The sequence below is a fragment of the Ictidomys tridecemlineatus genome, chromosome 7 (genome assembly GCF_052094955.1).
Source record: "Ictidomys tridecemlineatus isolate mIctTri1 chromosome 7, mIctTri1.hap1, whole genome shotgun sequence".
In the NCBI taxonomy this organism is placed as follows: domain Eukaryota; kingdom Metazoa; phylum Chordata; class Mammalia; order Rodentia; family Sciuridae; genus Ictidomys; species Ictidomys tridecemlineatus.
The window spans coordinates 31,447,985-31,464,836 of record NC_135483.1 but is presented as its reverse complement, the minus strand read 5'-3'; the positions used below and the strand labels follow the sequence as shown (position 1 = coordinate 31,464,836).

Below are 16,852 nucleotides of genomic sequence, written 5' to 3'. Positions count from 1 at the left end.
GATTAAATGTGCATTCCTTACTATTTATTGGGAAAAACATGCTTAAATTAAATTATAGTGAATAATTATCTTGCTGTATGCTCAAAGAATCTTTCTGTTGCTTCCTGTTTCCCTGAGTTCAAGAGACCATCTATATTATATTTGTGCATTATATAGTCATTTGTGCATCATAACAAATGAATGGTTGTGACAGAAAAAAATGTGAGCAAAGTGTACCTTCAAAATGGCTGTTACTAATATGTCATAATAAATCCAACTAATATGTGTAATTATAATGCACCAATAATTATTTTTCCAAAAGCTTGTCTTCTCTCTGTGCTTTACCCATGTAAAAACTTTTGTTTCACCTAAAGTCTTCTACTGGAAAATAATTTCATATTGTTAAAAAAGAAGCCTTAGCAAGCTAAATAAATATTTGAAAAAGTAAGAATCAGAAAAATCATTGAGGTGTTTATTTAATTAAAATCAATGTCTTCATCATTTTCAGTGTTTATGGATATTTTGTTCTGTTATTTACTAGAGTGTGGTGAACCTTCTTTATTATTTACCATGTGGTGAGCTATAAACCTGTGGCTCTGCTATAGATAAATGAATGCATGTTTTAGGTCACTGAAATTGCCAAATAAATATCTTGTAATCAGAAAGTTTTATGGAAACTATTGAAGCACCCCCATGCAGAAATAATAGTTGTGGATAAAAGTTGAAAGATACAGGTTTGTTTGTTTTTGCTTTAAACTACACACTTGATTTTGTTTACTCTGATTAAAGTGTCATTATAAAGAAAAGCAGTGTTGGCCTGAGGCCAAATATCTGCATAGTCAAAGTTTAACAAAGCTTCCTTTAGCTCAGCTTTCTGTACTTCTGTACTTCTCATCTTTTGATCATCTTCTTTTCCTGGAGCACAGTTATTGAATACTGTCATCTTGTTTATGGCTGCAACTTGTCCTTGTATTGCCAGCCTTTTAAAGATGGGATAGCATATTAAAAATACTCAGAAAGTATATTTGGTTGAATAAATGAATGAATGTAGTCAGTGAATGAATTATAGTGTGCCTACTTTGAAGCTTGATCAGCATTTCCTTCTCCTTTATGATGAAAACCACAAATTAATTTTTCTTTCCTTATTTTTGCTCCTTCCACTGTTTCGATTTCAACAAGTTATAAAACATAAAATTAAAATTGCAATAATTAACACAGTATAAATGATTGGTTCTCACAAATTTATCCCTGTAAGTTAATTCTATTTTACAGCATTTTAGTCAAGGTAGTTAGATACAATTAGATTGTAACCAGGTCTATTATTTTTTTTTTTGGGGGGGGGGCTAGTAATCCAAGGAACTAAAGTGATTCTGAAAAGAGTGGACGGCATATAGTAGATATGCACTATAGGTTTATTTACTGATGATGAGAGAAGATGAGAATGGTACCTTATAAATGAAAGTCTGGGTTTTGTTATATTTCACTGGAAAGGGGATTTCTCCCTTGTCATTGAATAAAAATAGGAAACTCTTCAATTTTCTCTGATTGTGTCATTTAAGTAATACATATTAATGAGTTAGTTTTTGATCAAAGAAAGTGATCAGTGGGAAGTGTCTTCCTGTTTTACTCATTAACAGTAGACAGTTTCCTGCCAGTCTGGGAAAACAGAGGAACAGGATGTTGTGGGCCAATGTGACAGAGTAGATTTATTTTTACAGGAAAAGGGGCTTAAAAGTTAAGTAAATAAAAACTGGTTGTATAAAATGGCTGAAACAAAACTTATTATTGGTCATTTCTATTTAGCTCTTCAGTCATTCAAGTGTTATGTTACCAGGGGGATAGTTAAAGAGATTTTACAGTCTTATAAACAGAAACATCTAGTTATGAACTAAATTTCCTTTTAATCTTCAATACTTTGAAATTTTCTTCTGCCAAATATTCAAATATGCATCTATCTATATTATGGAAATTCTGAGGCAATGCTCCACACTGGATTAAATATGGCTGCATTTCTTACAACTGCCAAAAACATGATAAAAGGTCAAGTTCTCTGCACCCAGACATCTGGATTGGGAATTCTCAATGAAACTTGTTCCAAAGACATGAACGACTTGGGACTTTCCTCATACAGCATTCTCCAAAGTATTTGAAAAGCAAAAATAATAAGGAAAATACATTTCAACATTTGACAAACTGTCAACATTATCAAGAACATTTCAAAGGTCTTCGTAGGTGAGTAAGTACCACACAAATGAAACATTTACACAAAGTTCCTGATCTTTAGAAAATAGCAGTCCAAGATACAGTTCTTAAAACTAACATTTAGAATTACAGACATATCAAATTTAGAACTTAAAAAAATTAATGAGTACTAATGTGAACAAAGAAGCTAAGTGATCAATAATATCCCCCAAGTGGGAGAGTGCAAGCTAGACCGGTGGTTTTCCAATTATCCATCCAGTCCATTGTTCATTTGTTTAAGAATTTTTTTAACTGTCCATTATTATAAGAGCTTGAATGACATAAGGAAAATTCCATCAAATTTCTAATCAGGCAGCATGTTGCTAGAAATCCAGCTTCTCCAGCTACTGTGGGAGCTTAAGAAGTACACTTTTCTATTCTGAACCTTAATTCCATTGCTAGGAAAATTGTTCTCTGTACAGATGTGTGTAGGATCAAACCCTGCTAATCAACAAAACAACCACAGCTAGTCTCCACTTCCATTGAGAGACAGCACTGCAGGTCTGGGCTTTGGTGGGTTCCATTCAGGTGTGATCTTAAAGGAAGATAGAGAACCTCTGAGAAATGGGTATCACTAGTAACAATTTATTTGTCAGGGACAGTTTCAACATGTTTTACAGTCCTCAAGTGCACTAAGATAATGCAACTAGTCAACATATATATTAAACCATATATATTAGGAGGAATAAAACTGAAGAAGGATGAGGGTGAAAAATACAAACATTTTCTCTCTTACATTTTAAAATGCTGTTGTCTTTCTTCCAAAGCCATAGCAACCCATGAAGAACGGGTTTTCATTTGTTTTATCTATGAGTGTAATATTAAGAGTTAATGTATTATCTGTAGTATAAGCCAAAAAATAAAAGGGGGAAAATAGGTAAAAGCTATAAGACAACAAGTGGAAATATTTTAGTTGAAAAATACTTTTACGTTTAAAAGTTCTTGATTTTGTGTTGCTTGTTGTTACTGATGGTGATTTGTTGTGAATGCACATGGTGTATTTTCACATCCATCCATCTATCTATCATCTAGCTATCAATCAATCTATTTATTTATTCTTTTGGGGAGGGGTACCAACTCAGGGGTACTCGACCACTGAGCCAAATCTCCACCCTTATTTTGTATTTTACTTAGAAACAGGGTCTCACTGAGTTGCTTTGCTCCTCACTTTCATTGATGCTGGCTTTGAACTTGTATTCCTCCTGCCTCAGCTTCCTGAGCTGCTGGGATTCAGGCATGTGCCACCGAACACGGCTATATCTATCTATCTATCTATCTATCTATCTATCTATCTATATATTTAAAAAGCAGAATCAGGGTTCACAAACTTGCACTCTGTTGCCTGATTGGGCCTACAGGTCTATCTTCTTTGCAAAACACAATACCTTACTTTAATTGCACTTAAATGCCTTTAACAAAGATATAGTCTTCATGTCTCCATAATACTCACTCATCTCTATATCTGAAAGCTGGATTCTTCTCCTTCTCCTTCCCTTTCCCCTTTCCCTCCCCTTACCCTTCCTGTTCCTCCTCCTCCTCTTTTTTTGACATTACTACATGTATCCTTAAATTATTGAAGTCTGTAGTCCCAAAAATAAGTGTTATTGTTATTTCTTCTTCCTCCAGAGAAACAAATACAATGGTGGAAAAGGCATAAATCTTAACAGAAAGGAGGATGGTAGGACACCATTCAAATTATTTTTATAAGTTATTAAGCAATTTATAAAACATGGAAGAAGAACAGAAATATATTGAAATATATAAAGCAGAGTAAAAATATAGACCTCCAAAGCAGGATTTTCAAAGGCAAAAAGAAAGTACCACTCTGTCTAGAATTTCCCTTGGGTAGCAGTTAAGATTGCATTTGACTGAATGTATCAGAAATCCAAATACGATGGCTTAACAAACAGGTATTTCCTCCTCCCTCACTCATTGGGAATTGTAGAGTAGGTTCAGGGCTGTAGACTGCTAAGTAAAATCTATCAAAGTTGGCCTTCCAATCATCCACTGTTGATTTTGTTCTGATGTTTGCAAAATGGCTTTATTATATTCAAGTATCATGGTACTTTAGAGATATGAACATGTGTAAGGTGAAGAAGAAAATGTGTTTTCTGGTTTTTGAGCAAGGACATTACAGGTTTTTGTGAAGCTTCATCTGGTAGTTTTCTGTGTTGCATCTTATTAGCCTGAACCACTTCACATGGCCAAACCTAACAAGAAGGTAGTCTCATGAATTTAGTACTAATGTGAACTGAATATCTGAATAAGATTAGGGTTCTGTTCCTACAACACCAGTGGAGTAAAGACTTGGGGTACTGTTAAGAGTTAATATTTAAACAACACTTTCTACATGCCAAGTTTTTATGTATATAAACTCATTTAAAACAACTGTCTTCAGTAGATACTATTACATTTCCATTTCGAATATAAGCAAACTGAAGCACACAAAAATTTAATAACCTGAAAAAAATATTTACACAGCTAAGAAACTGAAGAGCCAAGATTTGAACCTAGGAAATCCATCTGTAGACACAAGGATGATACTATATTGTGTATGTCACCCTGGAAAGAGGTGTAAGATGTGGAACTGGCAGGCACAAAGAAGGTCAATGCAATGCTTCTGGTTAAACTGAATATTTATCTACTGAATTTTACCAGAGCAGTAATCCTACTCCCTATCCACATTCTCGGGTGCATTCACAACAAATCACCCCTCCTCCTCAGCTCATGTGACTCAAGAATGAAAGAAAAAAGACTCATCTTTCTACAGCTTTGTATCAGTTCAGATACTTTCAACTTTGAGTAACACAACCCCCAAAAGAAACTGTTCAAACAATATGAAATCTTATTGAGCAAGAAGTCCAAAAGCATAGCAGATGCCAAGCCTTGTATGCTGAGGCTTCAGTTTTATTTGAATGCAATTCTCTTTATTATGTACTGCTCTGTGGGTTGGCTTTGCTTTAGGGGTAGCTTTCCATATTGGGAAAAGTGGAAGACTAAGCAAGTAAAGCAATATTTCTACTTTTCTATTTCTGAAATGAGAAAGAAAAGATCCCTAGAATTCTCTTAGGACAAAAAAGTTCTCTCCAATAACTCTGGTAGTTCTCCTTTGATCCAGAATTGGCTCCCTTGTCAATTTCTAAACTAATCCCTGAATAGTAGGGGCTGATATTATATAATAGGAGTTGAAAATAACTAAAAATCATTCCTATAGTACAGCTAAAGCAAATTTTCTTTTTAAATTACAAGTGCTATGTGAGGGAGAGACAATTGTCTGAATGAAGCTAGCTTCTATTGCAGAATGGGGGAGATGTTACTGCTGGGTCAAAATGATCAATGTTCAGTAGGACATAATTGCCAAATTCCAGATTAGCAATTTCATGAGAAAAATAAGAAATCATTATCAACATTTTCTGATTAGAACCAGATTTCTGATCATCAATACTGAATGCCAGAAGAAAATAGAGTGATACTTTTTTCAAGTTTCTCAGGGGGGAAAAGTATTTTTAATTGCAGAATTATATTCCCAGCTAAACTATCAACAGAGGATAGGAACAAAATGAAAACATTTTCTCATATATAGAGTTTTATTTCATGTTTCATTTCTGAGGAGCTTGGGCATAAAGACACTTCAGAAAATTGAAAGTAAAAAAATGAGAAAAGTGTAGAATATAAAACATTCTGGAAGTAACTCAGGAATAAAGTTTCTAGGATAATGGATGAGCAGCTGGCAACAAAAGCAAATAGTTGAAAAGGTAGGTGAAGAGCCACATAAAGAATTTTCTCAAGGATGAGACTGAAATGGACTCATGCCAAGGCCAGAATGAGTAAGGGACTAGTTAATATTAGTGATGGTAAAGAAAGCATGTGGTTCATCACAAGAAGAAGAGAGACAAATTGGAATGTCGTCATCAAATTGTACTCCAAATGTATACACAATTAAAAAGTACCGATGAACATGAAGTAAAATTTATCTGTTAAAAAAATGAAAGACCTGCTTGAAAAAGTGATTATTTGATTACAAAGCAAATTAATCTGAATATGATTTTAATCAATTGATGGAAATCAAGGAAAAACCTCTTCGCTTATATTTGAAAAATTCTTTCACTAATGGAGTATGGCTCACATTATGAGACTCAAGTAGGAGGAAATAGGCTCTTAGACAAGTAGTTTGTTCTTGAATGAGAGTATTTCATAATAAATTAGTTATGGTGTATTCATTTTCGACTTGAAGAATTAATGTGGAGACCTAAGAGGAAAGAAAATATAGCTGCAGAAAAAAAAAATGTGTTATCAGCTTTTACCCTATATATGAGAAACTTAGGTCAGATGCAGAAAGAGATAAGAAGAATAGAAAGACTTTAAAGATACAAATCACTTCATTCTTTATATTGGGCAGAGATGCTTTCTAAATTTATTGTGACTATAGAATTTCAAGTAGTGTAGTATTATGGAAGTGGTTAAATGTGGTTACCTCTAAGTGGTGAGTTCTGAGAAAAAACTCTTAATTATATCCTCCCTGTATTAGCTCATTTTCAGTTGCTATTACAAAATACACAGGGGCAAATGTTTTAAAAAATAAAGATATTTATTTAACTCCTAATTCTGGAAGTTCAAGAGCATGGTGCTGGCCGCTGCTTGAATTTGGTGAAGTCCTCATGACATATGGTATCACAAAGGCAGGAGCACATGTAGAACAAACTATCACATGGAAAGACCGAATGACAGATTGATGCAGGCCCAGGCTTGCTCTTTCTATAACAATCCACTCTCATGAGAACTAACTAGGGTCTTTTAAGGACTACATTAATCCCTTCCAAATGATGACCCAATGGCATAATTACTTCCCAGTAGACCCTACCTATTAAAGGTTCCACAATAATGAGATCAATGCTTCCAAAATATGAAACTTTGAGGTACATGTTAAACCCCATCCAAACAATGACACTCCCCTTTTGTGATTTTTATAACATATGAACATATTACTTTGATAAAATAAAAACATATAATTAAATTTTAGAGATAAAAAATAACAAGGATACATAGAACAATTGTAGTTGGAGTATCTTTGCATCATCAATTCTAAGAGTTTGCCTTCACTCCTAGAAATTCTGAAATGGCAGTAAAAGTTGTTTATAAAAGGTAACTTAAACATCTTGTATTTACAAGATGGAAGTAGGGAGGGGGGGACAGGGGGAGGAGGGAAGAGAGAGAGAAGGGCAGGGCAGAGCAGGGCAGGGCAGGGAGTAGGGCAGAGTAGAATGCAAAAGATGAAAAAGAAATACACAGTAGTCCAAGAAACTTGGAATCCAATGTAGGAGAAAATCAATGGAACTCCCAGGATGATTTTGAAAAGGAAATTTAAGTGACAGAGAGCAATTACTTTAGAGTGGAGCAGAAGAATGAGGGCTCCAATGACAGCTCCATAGGAGAGAGATAACTCTAAACTGGACTTCTTTGACTGTGCTGATATATCTGAATGCATGACACTCACCAAGGATTTGGGTGTGAAATAGTGAAAGTGAAAAGAAAATTGAGGAAATGACAAGCAAAATAATTATATACCTAGGAAAAACAGAATTAGCTTAAAAGAAAATATAACAGACTACACTTAATACACAAATTTTCGATTTGATTAAAAATTTGGATAAAGTGTGTGTTGGAAGGGTAGAAAGCTCTTGCATCTTTTTATTTTCATGTTAGATAGTCAACATAATCAATAAGACCTAACCTAATACAAATTTTAAACATAGTAAAGCATGTTGTTTAGAAATATGGGGTGAACAATAAAAGAATCAGCTAAAACAATTGATGATTATACCTCTGAGATCATAAATTACTGGGAAGCAGGGTAGAAAACACTGCTAATTATAAGCCTTGAAAATCAATTTGATCTTTAAATCTATCTACAAGTAGTTGTTTAATAAAATTAAAATGAATATTTTAAAATAATTATGTGAATGTTTTTCAATTTTCACTACCAGATAAACTGAAAAATAATATAATTATCCTTTTCAGTCCTATATCTTCACTTCACTCTAAATTCACTCCTACTACATTATTTTAATATACTTTAGCCAGTAAATCACAGCAAAGATAAGTAATCTGATTAAGTCTATACACATAATGAGTATTTCAAAATCGGTTTAATTTCTTATTTTGCATTTAAGAATTTATGGCAAAAGTTCCAGATTAGAAAATAAAATTCACCACAGAAGTACAAACATCCTTCATGTAAATTATAACAACAATCATAAACTTTATATGGAAGGTAATCTGCTAGATGGTTATTCAAAGGTGGAAAAGTGAAGTTGAAAGTAAAAACCAAACATCTGGGGAAAAATATATGTAATCAGGAGGGTTATGGTTATGCATGTCAAGTGATTATATTGCCCTTGAGGAACTCTGACTCTGAAAATACTTTTTCCCTAGGAATTACACCAAGTTGAAGTGAATATCCAAAGTTGGTAATTGATAGGATCTTGATTTGTCTATGTTAAAATTGTAGATTTATCCACTTATTATTAATAATATTTGTTTTTTTTACAGTTGTACAGGACAAAATGAAATGTTACTCAAAAATACTTTCATATAAACTTTCTAAAGGAGAGTAGAAAACATAGGTAGATTGATATTACTAAATTCAGATATTTAGTCAAGTAGACCAAAGTCATAGAGATGGTTACTTTTTGCCTTAGTTTAGTCTTTTGATTTGAATGCAACAGGAATCAACTAGTACTAATTTAGGCCAAAAATAACCAAAAAAAAAAAAGGTAACAAGAAATTTAGGCTAAGGAAACATCAATATCTCAGTGACATCTTGGACAGGAATTTGGTATAGCAGTTTCTGTTCTTATTTCAGCTTCTCTTAGAACATTTATGTTGCTCCTTTTTCTCTCTTCTATCAAACAATCTTGTTTACACTGTTCACATGGAATAACCATGCCACAATTCCAAAGGTTTAACTTCTTACTTCAAGAGATCATCCATGTAAGGACTGAAACTCTTAATACTAACTCTAGTTTCTTAAGAATTTTAGTTGGTCATACCAGGGTTAGATATTCCCTTTGGTCCCAGCATTCACCATGAGAATGTGGTTTTGTGTTGCACAAACATGGCAGTCATCTCCTGAACCTGTGGTTCTTTGGATGAGGATTGGGAATGGTAAGGAGTCCCCAGATAAGCCTGAATAATTCTGAACTTACTTTTTCTTTCAATAATTTTGTTAGGAACTTCTGTGTGTCCAGCATTGAGAATACAAATCTTAAAAATATAGATATGTTTCTTGCCCTCACAAATTTTACCAGCCAGGTAAGTGTGTTAAGAAAGGAAAGGGACTGGTGAAGACTGGATTTATATATAATTAAATTTCCAGTGCAATACAATGCAATAAGTGATATTATGATAGAGAAAAAGGTGTTATGAAAACAACTAAAAAGTGGTATCTCACTTAGACTAAAATGTTAGTAATTTCTTCCTATGAAAAGTATCTATTCTGTGACTACAAAAATACATAAGAGTTAGCCTGGTCAAATAGAAAAAGGTAAAATAGAGCAGAACTGACTGAGACTTTATCATTTATGTAGAGACACAGATAATATTGGTGGATTCAAAACAAAGCAATGTGGGACTGTTGATGGGTGTTTTGGTGTAGATTCTCCCAAAATCAGACTCTAAGACAAAGTAAGATTAAAAAGTGATCTGTATTTACACTAGATTCTTGTCATAAGCACGGCCATTAGCAATTTCTTATGTGTATACTCCGAACAGTAATCCCAGGGGTAAAACAGCCCGTCTTCCACATTGGTTTTAGGGAAAATTCCCAGGGTAGACTTGCATAGGAACAATTTAGAACATTAAGCCAATCACTGTAGAGACAAATGGAATATTTTGATTGGTCAGGGGTTGGAAAAGGCTACACTTGCACCACATGACTACATAGTAGATGAGAAGGAGTTCTATAAAAGGTATTACGGCATTACTACCAGGATGCTAGGAAGACCAAAACAACAGATATTTCTAAAATGTAGGAGGCCATTCCTTTAACATTTATTTTTATATTTGGTGAGAATATTATGCATTACACAAACTTAGGAACAAAATAGTGCTTTGTTTTGTTTTTTTAAGTAGCATTTATCTTATGATTCTCTTCTCTCAAGAGTAGTAACTTGCGCCTAAAGGATGGGTACAAACAGTAATAACTTAAATCATTCACATTTTAGTTTTCAGTATATCATAAACATATACAAATAAAGAAAATAGTGTTTCTTAACCTACATTGGTCACAGATTTTATTTATACATTTTTGAAAATCTGGTGAATTCAATATACTCACTCCTAAGAAAATTATTTGAACCTACAAACTTCTTTCAAGAGCTAGATGGTCTACATGAAGCTCAAGTTAACCCTGGATCTAGATAGAATGAATCTTTTGGAAGTCCTCAGTTCCTTTGCAAGTAAACAGTCTTTTTCCTAGTTATAAAATAGGAATGCCATTTAGATGAATTTGATTTTCATATTAAAAATACTGAAATTATAAAGATCCACAAATACTAAACACACTTTCACACTGTATTTTTGTTCAATTCAGTGCTACAATCTTAAATCAAGGCAGATAAATTGTATTCAATTTCTGGTGAGGATACAAGGGCAAAATTAAGTCTTTCTGAAGCTTTTGGATATTACTTACTCCCATAATAAAGAAGAAGGCAGCTTGCTGTCTAATAAGATGTGGCCTCTGAGTTTGCTTTATCAATTTGTTGATCCCTTGGAGGGGAAGAAAAACACATTTTAAAAACAAATCCAACAGTAAGACATACATGAATGCAATCCATTTACACTGAGAGCACATTTCTATACTGTGCCAAATAAAGTAAGAATTTTTATGCAGAAATTTATTCCTTCTACCTTGCCTTCCCTAAATAACACAACATTCAGGAATTAAATATATTTATGCCTGCAGGAAGCACTTTAGAGTTTCTCTGCCTTTTCTATAAACAATATTATAAACAACCATAAATATGTGAAAAAGCTTAAATGCTAAACTTGTAGGTTTGCCAGATAAAATACAGGATACCCAGATGAATTTGAATTTCAGATAAGCCACAATTATTATTTAGGATAAATATGTATCAAATAGTGCATGGAAAATACTTATCCTAAAGAACTATTGTTGTTTATTTCAAATTCATGTTTAACTATGGACCTTGTTTATTAATTAGAAAAATATGGCAATTCCCTAAGCTCCCAAATAAAATATCAATTTACTCATTTGTAAACAAAAACTTGATTTTGCATATTAAAACAGCTTTAGTACTGGCATTTCATTTCATTGTCAGGCATATGCTCTTTAGCTAAAAATGACTAAGAATATATATGTTCTCATTGAAGTTGTAATTGAATACTTTGAGCTTTTTTTCCCATAAACATACCTATTCATTACTAAATAACTTTATGAAGAAAGCTATACAGAGGTAGATATTCCTTTATTTCAGACTGATTTCAGATCAATTCTTTAAACATTTGAAAAAATATGATCAAAACTTGCATGTTTCCTGCTTTTAAATTAACTAACATTTTTTATGGGATTTGAAATGATTTGTTTTTGAAAGGAGAAACTTTTCAAAACAAACCAATATGTAGACATTAGATTGGTGAGTCTAGAAAATGAATAATTCATTGTTAACTAAATGAAAAATTATTTTGTGCTCTTACTTATAGATTTGCACATTTATAGTTAAATAGTAATTTGCGATACACAGGGTATTAGTTTTGAATTGTGGTTTTCAATATCACAGACACATTTGTTGCTGTGGTTTTGCAATATCATTCCCTGATGCTTTTCTCAATTGTGGTTTTCATAATCATTGTTTGATAGTCATGTAGCTGTGGTTTGGAGCTGCTATATCCATTTGGACAGAGATAATTGCTTATAGGTTTTGCTGTCTTTTTATTTTATAACCTTAGTGAGTTAAACTAGAAAAAAAATTGAACCTTCCATAGCATCAATACTTTCATTAAAAATGATGTAAAAATACAAGATTTTACAGTATTAGTTTATTTCATTCATATTGACTATAATTAATATCTATGTTTATAATTTAGAAATACACTGTTTCTATTAATGCATTCTGGTTATTTTAGAATCTTGCCTTAAAATTCCCTGACTTTTGCTCCTTTCAGTTTTTAAACTGAATATTTAGTTGAGCTTTATTTGTTTCTCTTTTGCTTTGCATATTTAACCATTTCAAATGCCAAAAGAAACACTAACTATTATGTTATTTTAATTCCAATGGGCATTCCTTTTGGGTGACATAAAAAGTCAGCCAGTTCTGTAAAGGATCTTTGAAAACCATAAGGTACAATACAACGGATTCTAAGATTCTATGCACACCAATTCAACTGTAATGAATTGAAAATGAAGGAGGTAAAAATCTGTACTTCTCTGTCTGCTTATTCATTCTACAACACAAGCACAAATAACCCTGCTTTTCATGGTACTTAGGACCTTAATTTGTTGGTTCTTCAGGGGAGGGACTTCATCATTTAGTGCATTTTCTACTGTACAGGACCATGTACTATATCCTTACAAACCTCAATGTGGTACTAGTAGTAATGATAATGTAATAAAATTCACAATTGGTCTTCGGCTTTGTGTTAAGATTCTCTCAGCCATACCACTCATGAGGCAACTCTTTACACCTTCCAGAAGATGTCCTGATGGGTAATAAATGACACTGATTACAGTGCATCTTACACACTGAGTGTCCTGCATTATGCTCAATAAGCCCATGCTCTCTGCTGACCCCCAGACCCTTTTAGAGTATCATTTGGTGGGACTCACACTAATGCTAGTCAACCAAAGGGGGACATAATTTCAGATCTGAATGGACAATTTCATAACCTCCTGGAGGGAATATCAGCAGTCTCTGGGAGATACATGCTAACCGCAAAGGAGTTTATTAGTAAATACTAATTACATAAAGCAACCAGTTCCACTGCCCTTTGGATAGAAATCCCTCCAGCCCACCGGGTGAATTTATTTAATACTTAGTGTACATGAAATTATGAGAAAATAAGCGAATCTCATACAGTTTCACTTGGCCAAAATAATAACTATGCAAATCATCTCAAAATTTGTTCTTTTGCCTTGCAGTTTCCAACATACTACAAACACAATAATTGAGTAAGAATGAAAGAAAACTTTAGAAACTAAAGAACCATGAAATAGTTATTGGGTCTTACCTGCTTGGGAAATTATGGCAAGATCAAATCTTTTATTAGTCGTTCGGTGCTTCCCTGTGGCAGAAGAACTAAGAGAATTAAAGGTCATAGGGCAAGGTGGGACTGCAGAACTTCCACACACTTCCTCAAAAAGTGAGTATTCCTACTGGAGATGATAGTTCGCTTCCCACTTACAGCTAATCACCTAGCTAACGGTCTTCCTTTTTTGATATGAGAGAAAAATATCTGCCTGTCTCCTAGCTCCAGCATTTTACTATTTAAAATGGAAACTTGAGGTGAGAAAGAGCACTTTGAAGACGCTGCTCAGCACCCCATCCATGCGGGCCAAGTGGGGGATGGTCCGTGTCCGCAGCAGTCTCCTGGGAACCCTGAGAGCAATGAAATGGTGTCCTGAGAGCTTGGGCAGACGAGAGGACTTAACTGGCCCCAAGACACACAGTTGGCATTTGTGATCAGCTGGCTCTCGCTGAGGACTTTGCCAGTGGCCTAACCTTCCTGCCAAGAATCTGGAAGGGCGGGGGTCGGGGGTCCGGGGAGGGGGCATAACTGGAAGCGCAAAGTTTATAGAAAGACTGAGATTTCTTTGTGCCCTGCTAGATGGGCGAGGCGTGAGAGAGGAGAGTTGGGGTCCGTCAGAGGAGGCTGTTGGAAGAAGTTGCTGGAAGGGGGGGGGATGGGTACTCTGGCAGCTGCCCAGCGTTGACGCGGTGACAACTGCAGAAGGTGGCCACCCCCCGTGCTCCAGGCTTCCTCCACAACTCTCACCCACCCCCACCCACGCCGCGATCCCCTGCACTCCACCCGACCAAGGCCAGGGCCCGAGTTTGCATCCGGACTGGCTTTGGATGCAGCCAATCCTTCTTTCGCTGATGGAATAGTCTCCCCTCCCCACGGCCTGGCGCGCCCCTCCCTCCCGCGCCTCGCCACCTCCCGCGGCAGAGCCAAAGCTGCGCGGCCCGGACCGGCGGCAGCGGCGCCCGAGTATCTGCCCCGCACGCCGGGCACAGGGGAAGCGAGCGCGCTCCTCCTCTGGTGCCCTCCGCCCCCTCTAGGCCCCTCTCCCCTCGGCGCTCTCCTTTCCCTCCCTCCTTCTCTCCCTTCTTTTCTTATTTTTCCCTCCTCTCTTCCTCCTTTTCGCTCTCCCTGACCATTCGCTTCTGGATTCCCATTCTCTCCCCCACCCCACCACTCTCCCCCTCTCCCCCTCCCCTCCTCCTTGTCACACTCTCTCGGCCCCCCTCTCGCCTTCTCATTTGCTTGTTCATCTCTAAACGTGGATCCGCCGCTCCCGAAGGAGCCCAGCGCCCGGATCCCGCGCGCCCCGAGCACCTGGAGTCCGGCGGGCGGCGGCCTGAGCCTGGCCAGCGGCGGCGGCGGCGGCGGGAGCGGCGGGAGCCGAGGGAGCGGCAGCCCGGACCGCGGGCACCGCAGGAGCCCCAGCGGCAGCGGCCGCCGCCGAGATGTCCCGACGAAAGCAAAGCAAACCCCGGCAGATCAAACGTAAGTTTGCGCGCGGGGCCCGGAGTTGGTGGGATTATTTCTGAGGAGAGGGGCGCACGCGGTGGGAAAGGGGGAGGGGGACTCGGGGAAATCCGCTTCTTGTCCCCCGGATTTGTCAAACTTTGCTTGAGCCAGGGGAGGAACAACTAGACAGTCACAGACAGACAGAGGGCCAACCCCAGCGCCGGGCTGGAAGGAGGCTTCGAGGAACAGCCTTTCCTTGCTCGGGTTAGCCTTCGCGCTCCCAGGTTTTTTCCTAATGCCGACCCCCGCAAGCTGTGAGTCACCGCCGCTTTATCCTGGAGCCTGACAGGGCAGTCCCACTCACTGAGGCGCTTATTATTATTGTTGTTGTCATTGTTGTTGAGAAGGGGTGCTATTCTTGGGAACCACTCTTACCAACCAGGATGAGGAGCGGGTGGAGACCTCGGGGCAAGGGAGGTAACTTCCCCGGGAGGTGGAAAATCGGAGTGTCTGGGACCTGATTCTAGGCGGTGCCAGAGTCCTGTTAAACCCGAAGTGAAACAAAAAGTAGGTGTAAAAGTTCGCGCCCCTGTAACTGGCAGCCGTGCGCCTCCACCCTGCGAGCGCGGGACTGGTGGCAGGCGGGTCGCACCCGGGAACTCCGAGTGGGTCGCGCTGGAGCCGCCGTGACATCCTGCAGAGCAGGGTTCAGTTTGCGTCTGGCCCTGGAGGCGCGCGGAGTCCTCGCTGGGAGGGGCCGCGATCACTTCCCTGCGCAGAAACTGAGTTCAAGGCAGCGGGCGCCCAGGAGAGCCAGTGGCCCAGTGCCCCCAGCCTCAGAGGACCTCGGTCGTGCTTACAGGGCACTGCGGGGCAGAAGACACCTGCTCCAAACACACAAACTCAAGAGATCCCCTAGGTCAACTTTCTTGCTTGGGGAAAAATCCTCCAATAGTGTTATATAGATAGGCCTGCGACATATCTTCAACGCTTTGGCCGAAAAGAAGAAAAAACCTGATTTATTTTTTTTTCGAGCCATGTGATGTGTCTGTTTTCTTTCGTGTTGTTTAGCTTCTGGCAGCTAGTTTAAAACTAATTGTCATGTAATTTTGGGATAGAGCTTTATTAGTACCCCCTCCCCCCTTGATTATTAACCACGCTCATCTCCACATCCAAATGTAGAAAGCTTCATTCGATGTAGTTTAAAAATAAATCTTATCAATCAGCTTGTCCTTGAAATGGGAACCAGGTTTTAAACGGTTCTCAACAGTCAGTCGTGTGTGTGTGTGTGTGTGTGTGTGTGTGTGTGTGTGTATGTGTGTGTGAGAGAGAGAGATCAGACATGATTTTCTAGTTTTTATTTAGTGGATTTGTTTTTCCTTATACTTAAGTTCTCAGTGTAGGCAACTTGAGTTTAAGTAAGTAGTGAACTTCACTTTTGCTTGAAAACAGTTTTTATCAAATAGCAACACCATTCTTGAAGACTTTCACTTTTTCAGAGGGATTGTTCACACTTTGAACTAATTGCCTTATACTTTTTAGAACTAAGTTGATCAGATTCTTCTGTTTAGATATTACATTTCTAGCACAAAACTGTGCCTATTGCAAGATGGGATTATAAACATTATTAAATGCAAATGCTTTTTAGTTCATGGCTGTCATCTAGATTGTTAATAAATAATTAATATTAATTGATTGTATGGCAAAAGGACCATCTGATTTTACTTGGGAATACTTTGTTATCTTCTCAATTAGCTACATTAAATTTTTTTTCTTTCCTTCTATGTCCACCTCATATAATTGAAGATTAAAGCATTGGAACTAATTGCTGATGCTACTCTTGTGTTATAGGTCATAAAACATTTTACTGGCTTATTTGAATGCTGTGATTTATTAACAAAAATGCATCAAAGTTCTCCCATTT

The 16,852-nt window shown here is 37.1% G+C and overlaps 2 protein-coding genes across 8 annotated transcripts in view; one reads left to right on the top strand and one right to left on the bottom strand.

Moving 5' to 3' along the window:
• The window catches only part of LOC144365436 (uncharacterized), a 136,795-nt gene extending 122,382 nt beyond the window's left edge, over window positions 1-14,413 (bottom strand). For all 6 annotated transcript variants that reach the window (XR_013423867.1, XM_078016794.1, XM_078016797.1 and 3 more), the window contains exons 1-2: window positions 13,465-14,413; window positions 10,910-10,986 (exon numbers count right to left, since the gene is read on the bottom strand). Coding sequence is in view for 5 of the 6 variants with exons in the window: in XM_078016794.1 (XP_077872920.1) it covers window positions 10,910-10,986; window positions 13,465-13,552 (165 nt within the window). In the remaining variant the exon portion in view is untranslated. The remainder of the gene's footprint in view (window positions 1-10,909; window positions 10,987-13,464) is intronic.
• Window positions 14,414-14,636: 223 nt separating this feature from the next.
• Window positions 14,637-16,852, top strand: part of Zfpm2 (zinc finger protein, FOG family member 2) — a 425,216-nt gene continuing 423,000 nt past the window's right edge. For both annotated transcript variants that reach the window (XM_040293756.2, XM_005316260.2), the window contains exon 1: window positions 14,637-14,964. In XM_040293756.2, the coding sequence (XP_040149690.1) occupies window positions 14,925-14,964 (40 nt within the window). In that variant the 5' untranslated portion in view covers window positions 14,637-14,924. The remainder of the gene's footprint in view (window positions 14,965-16,852) is intronic.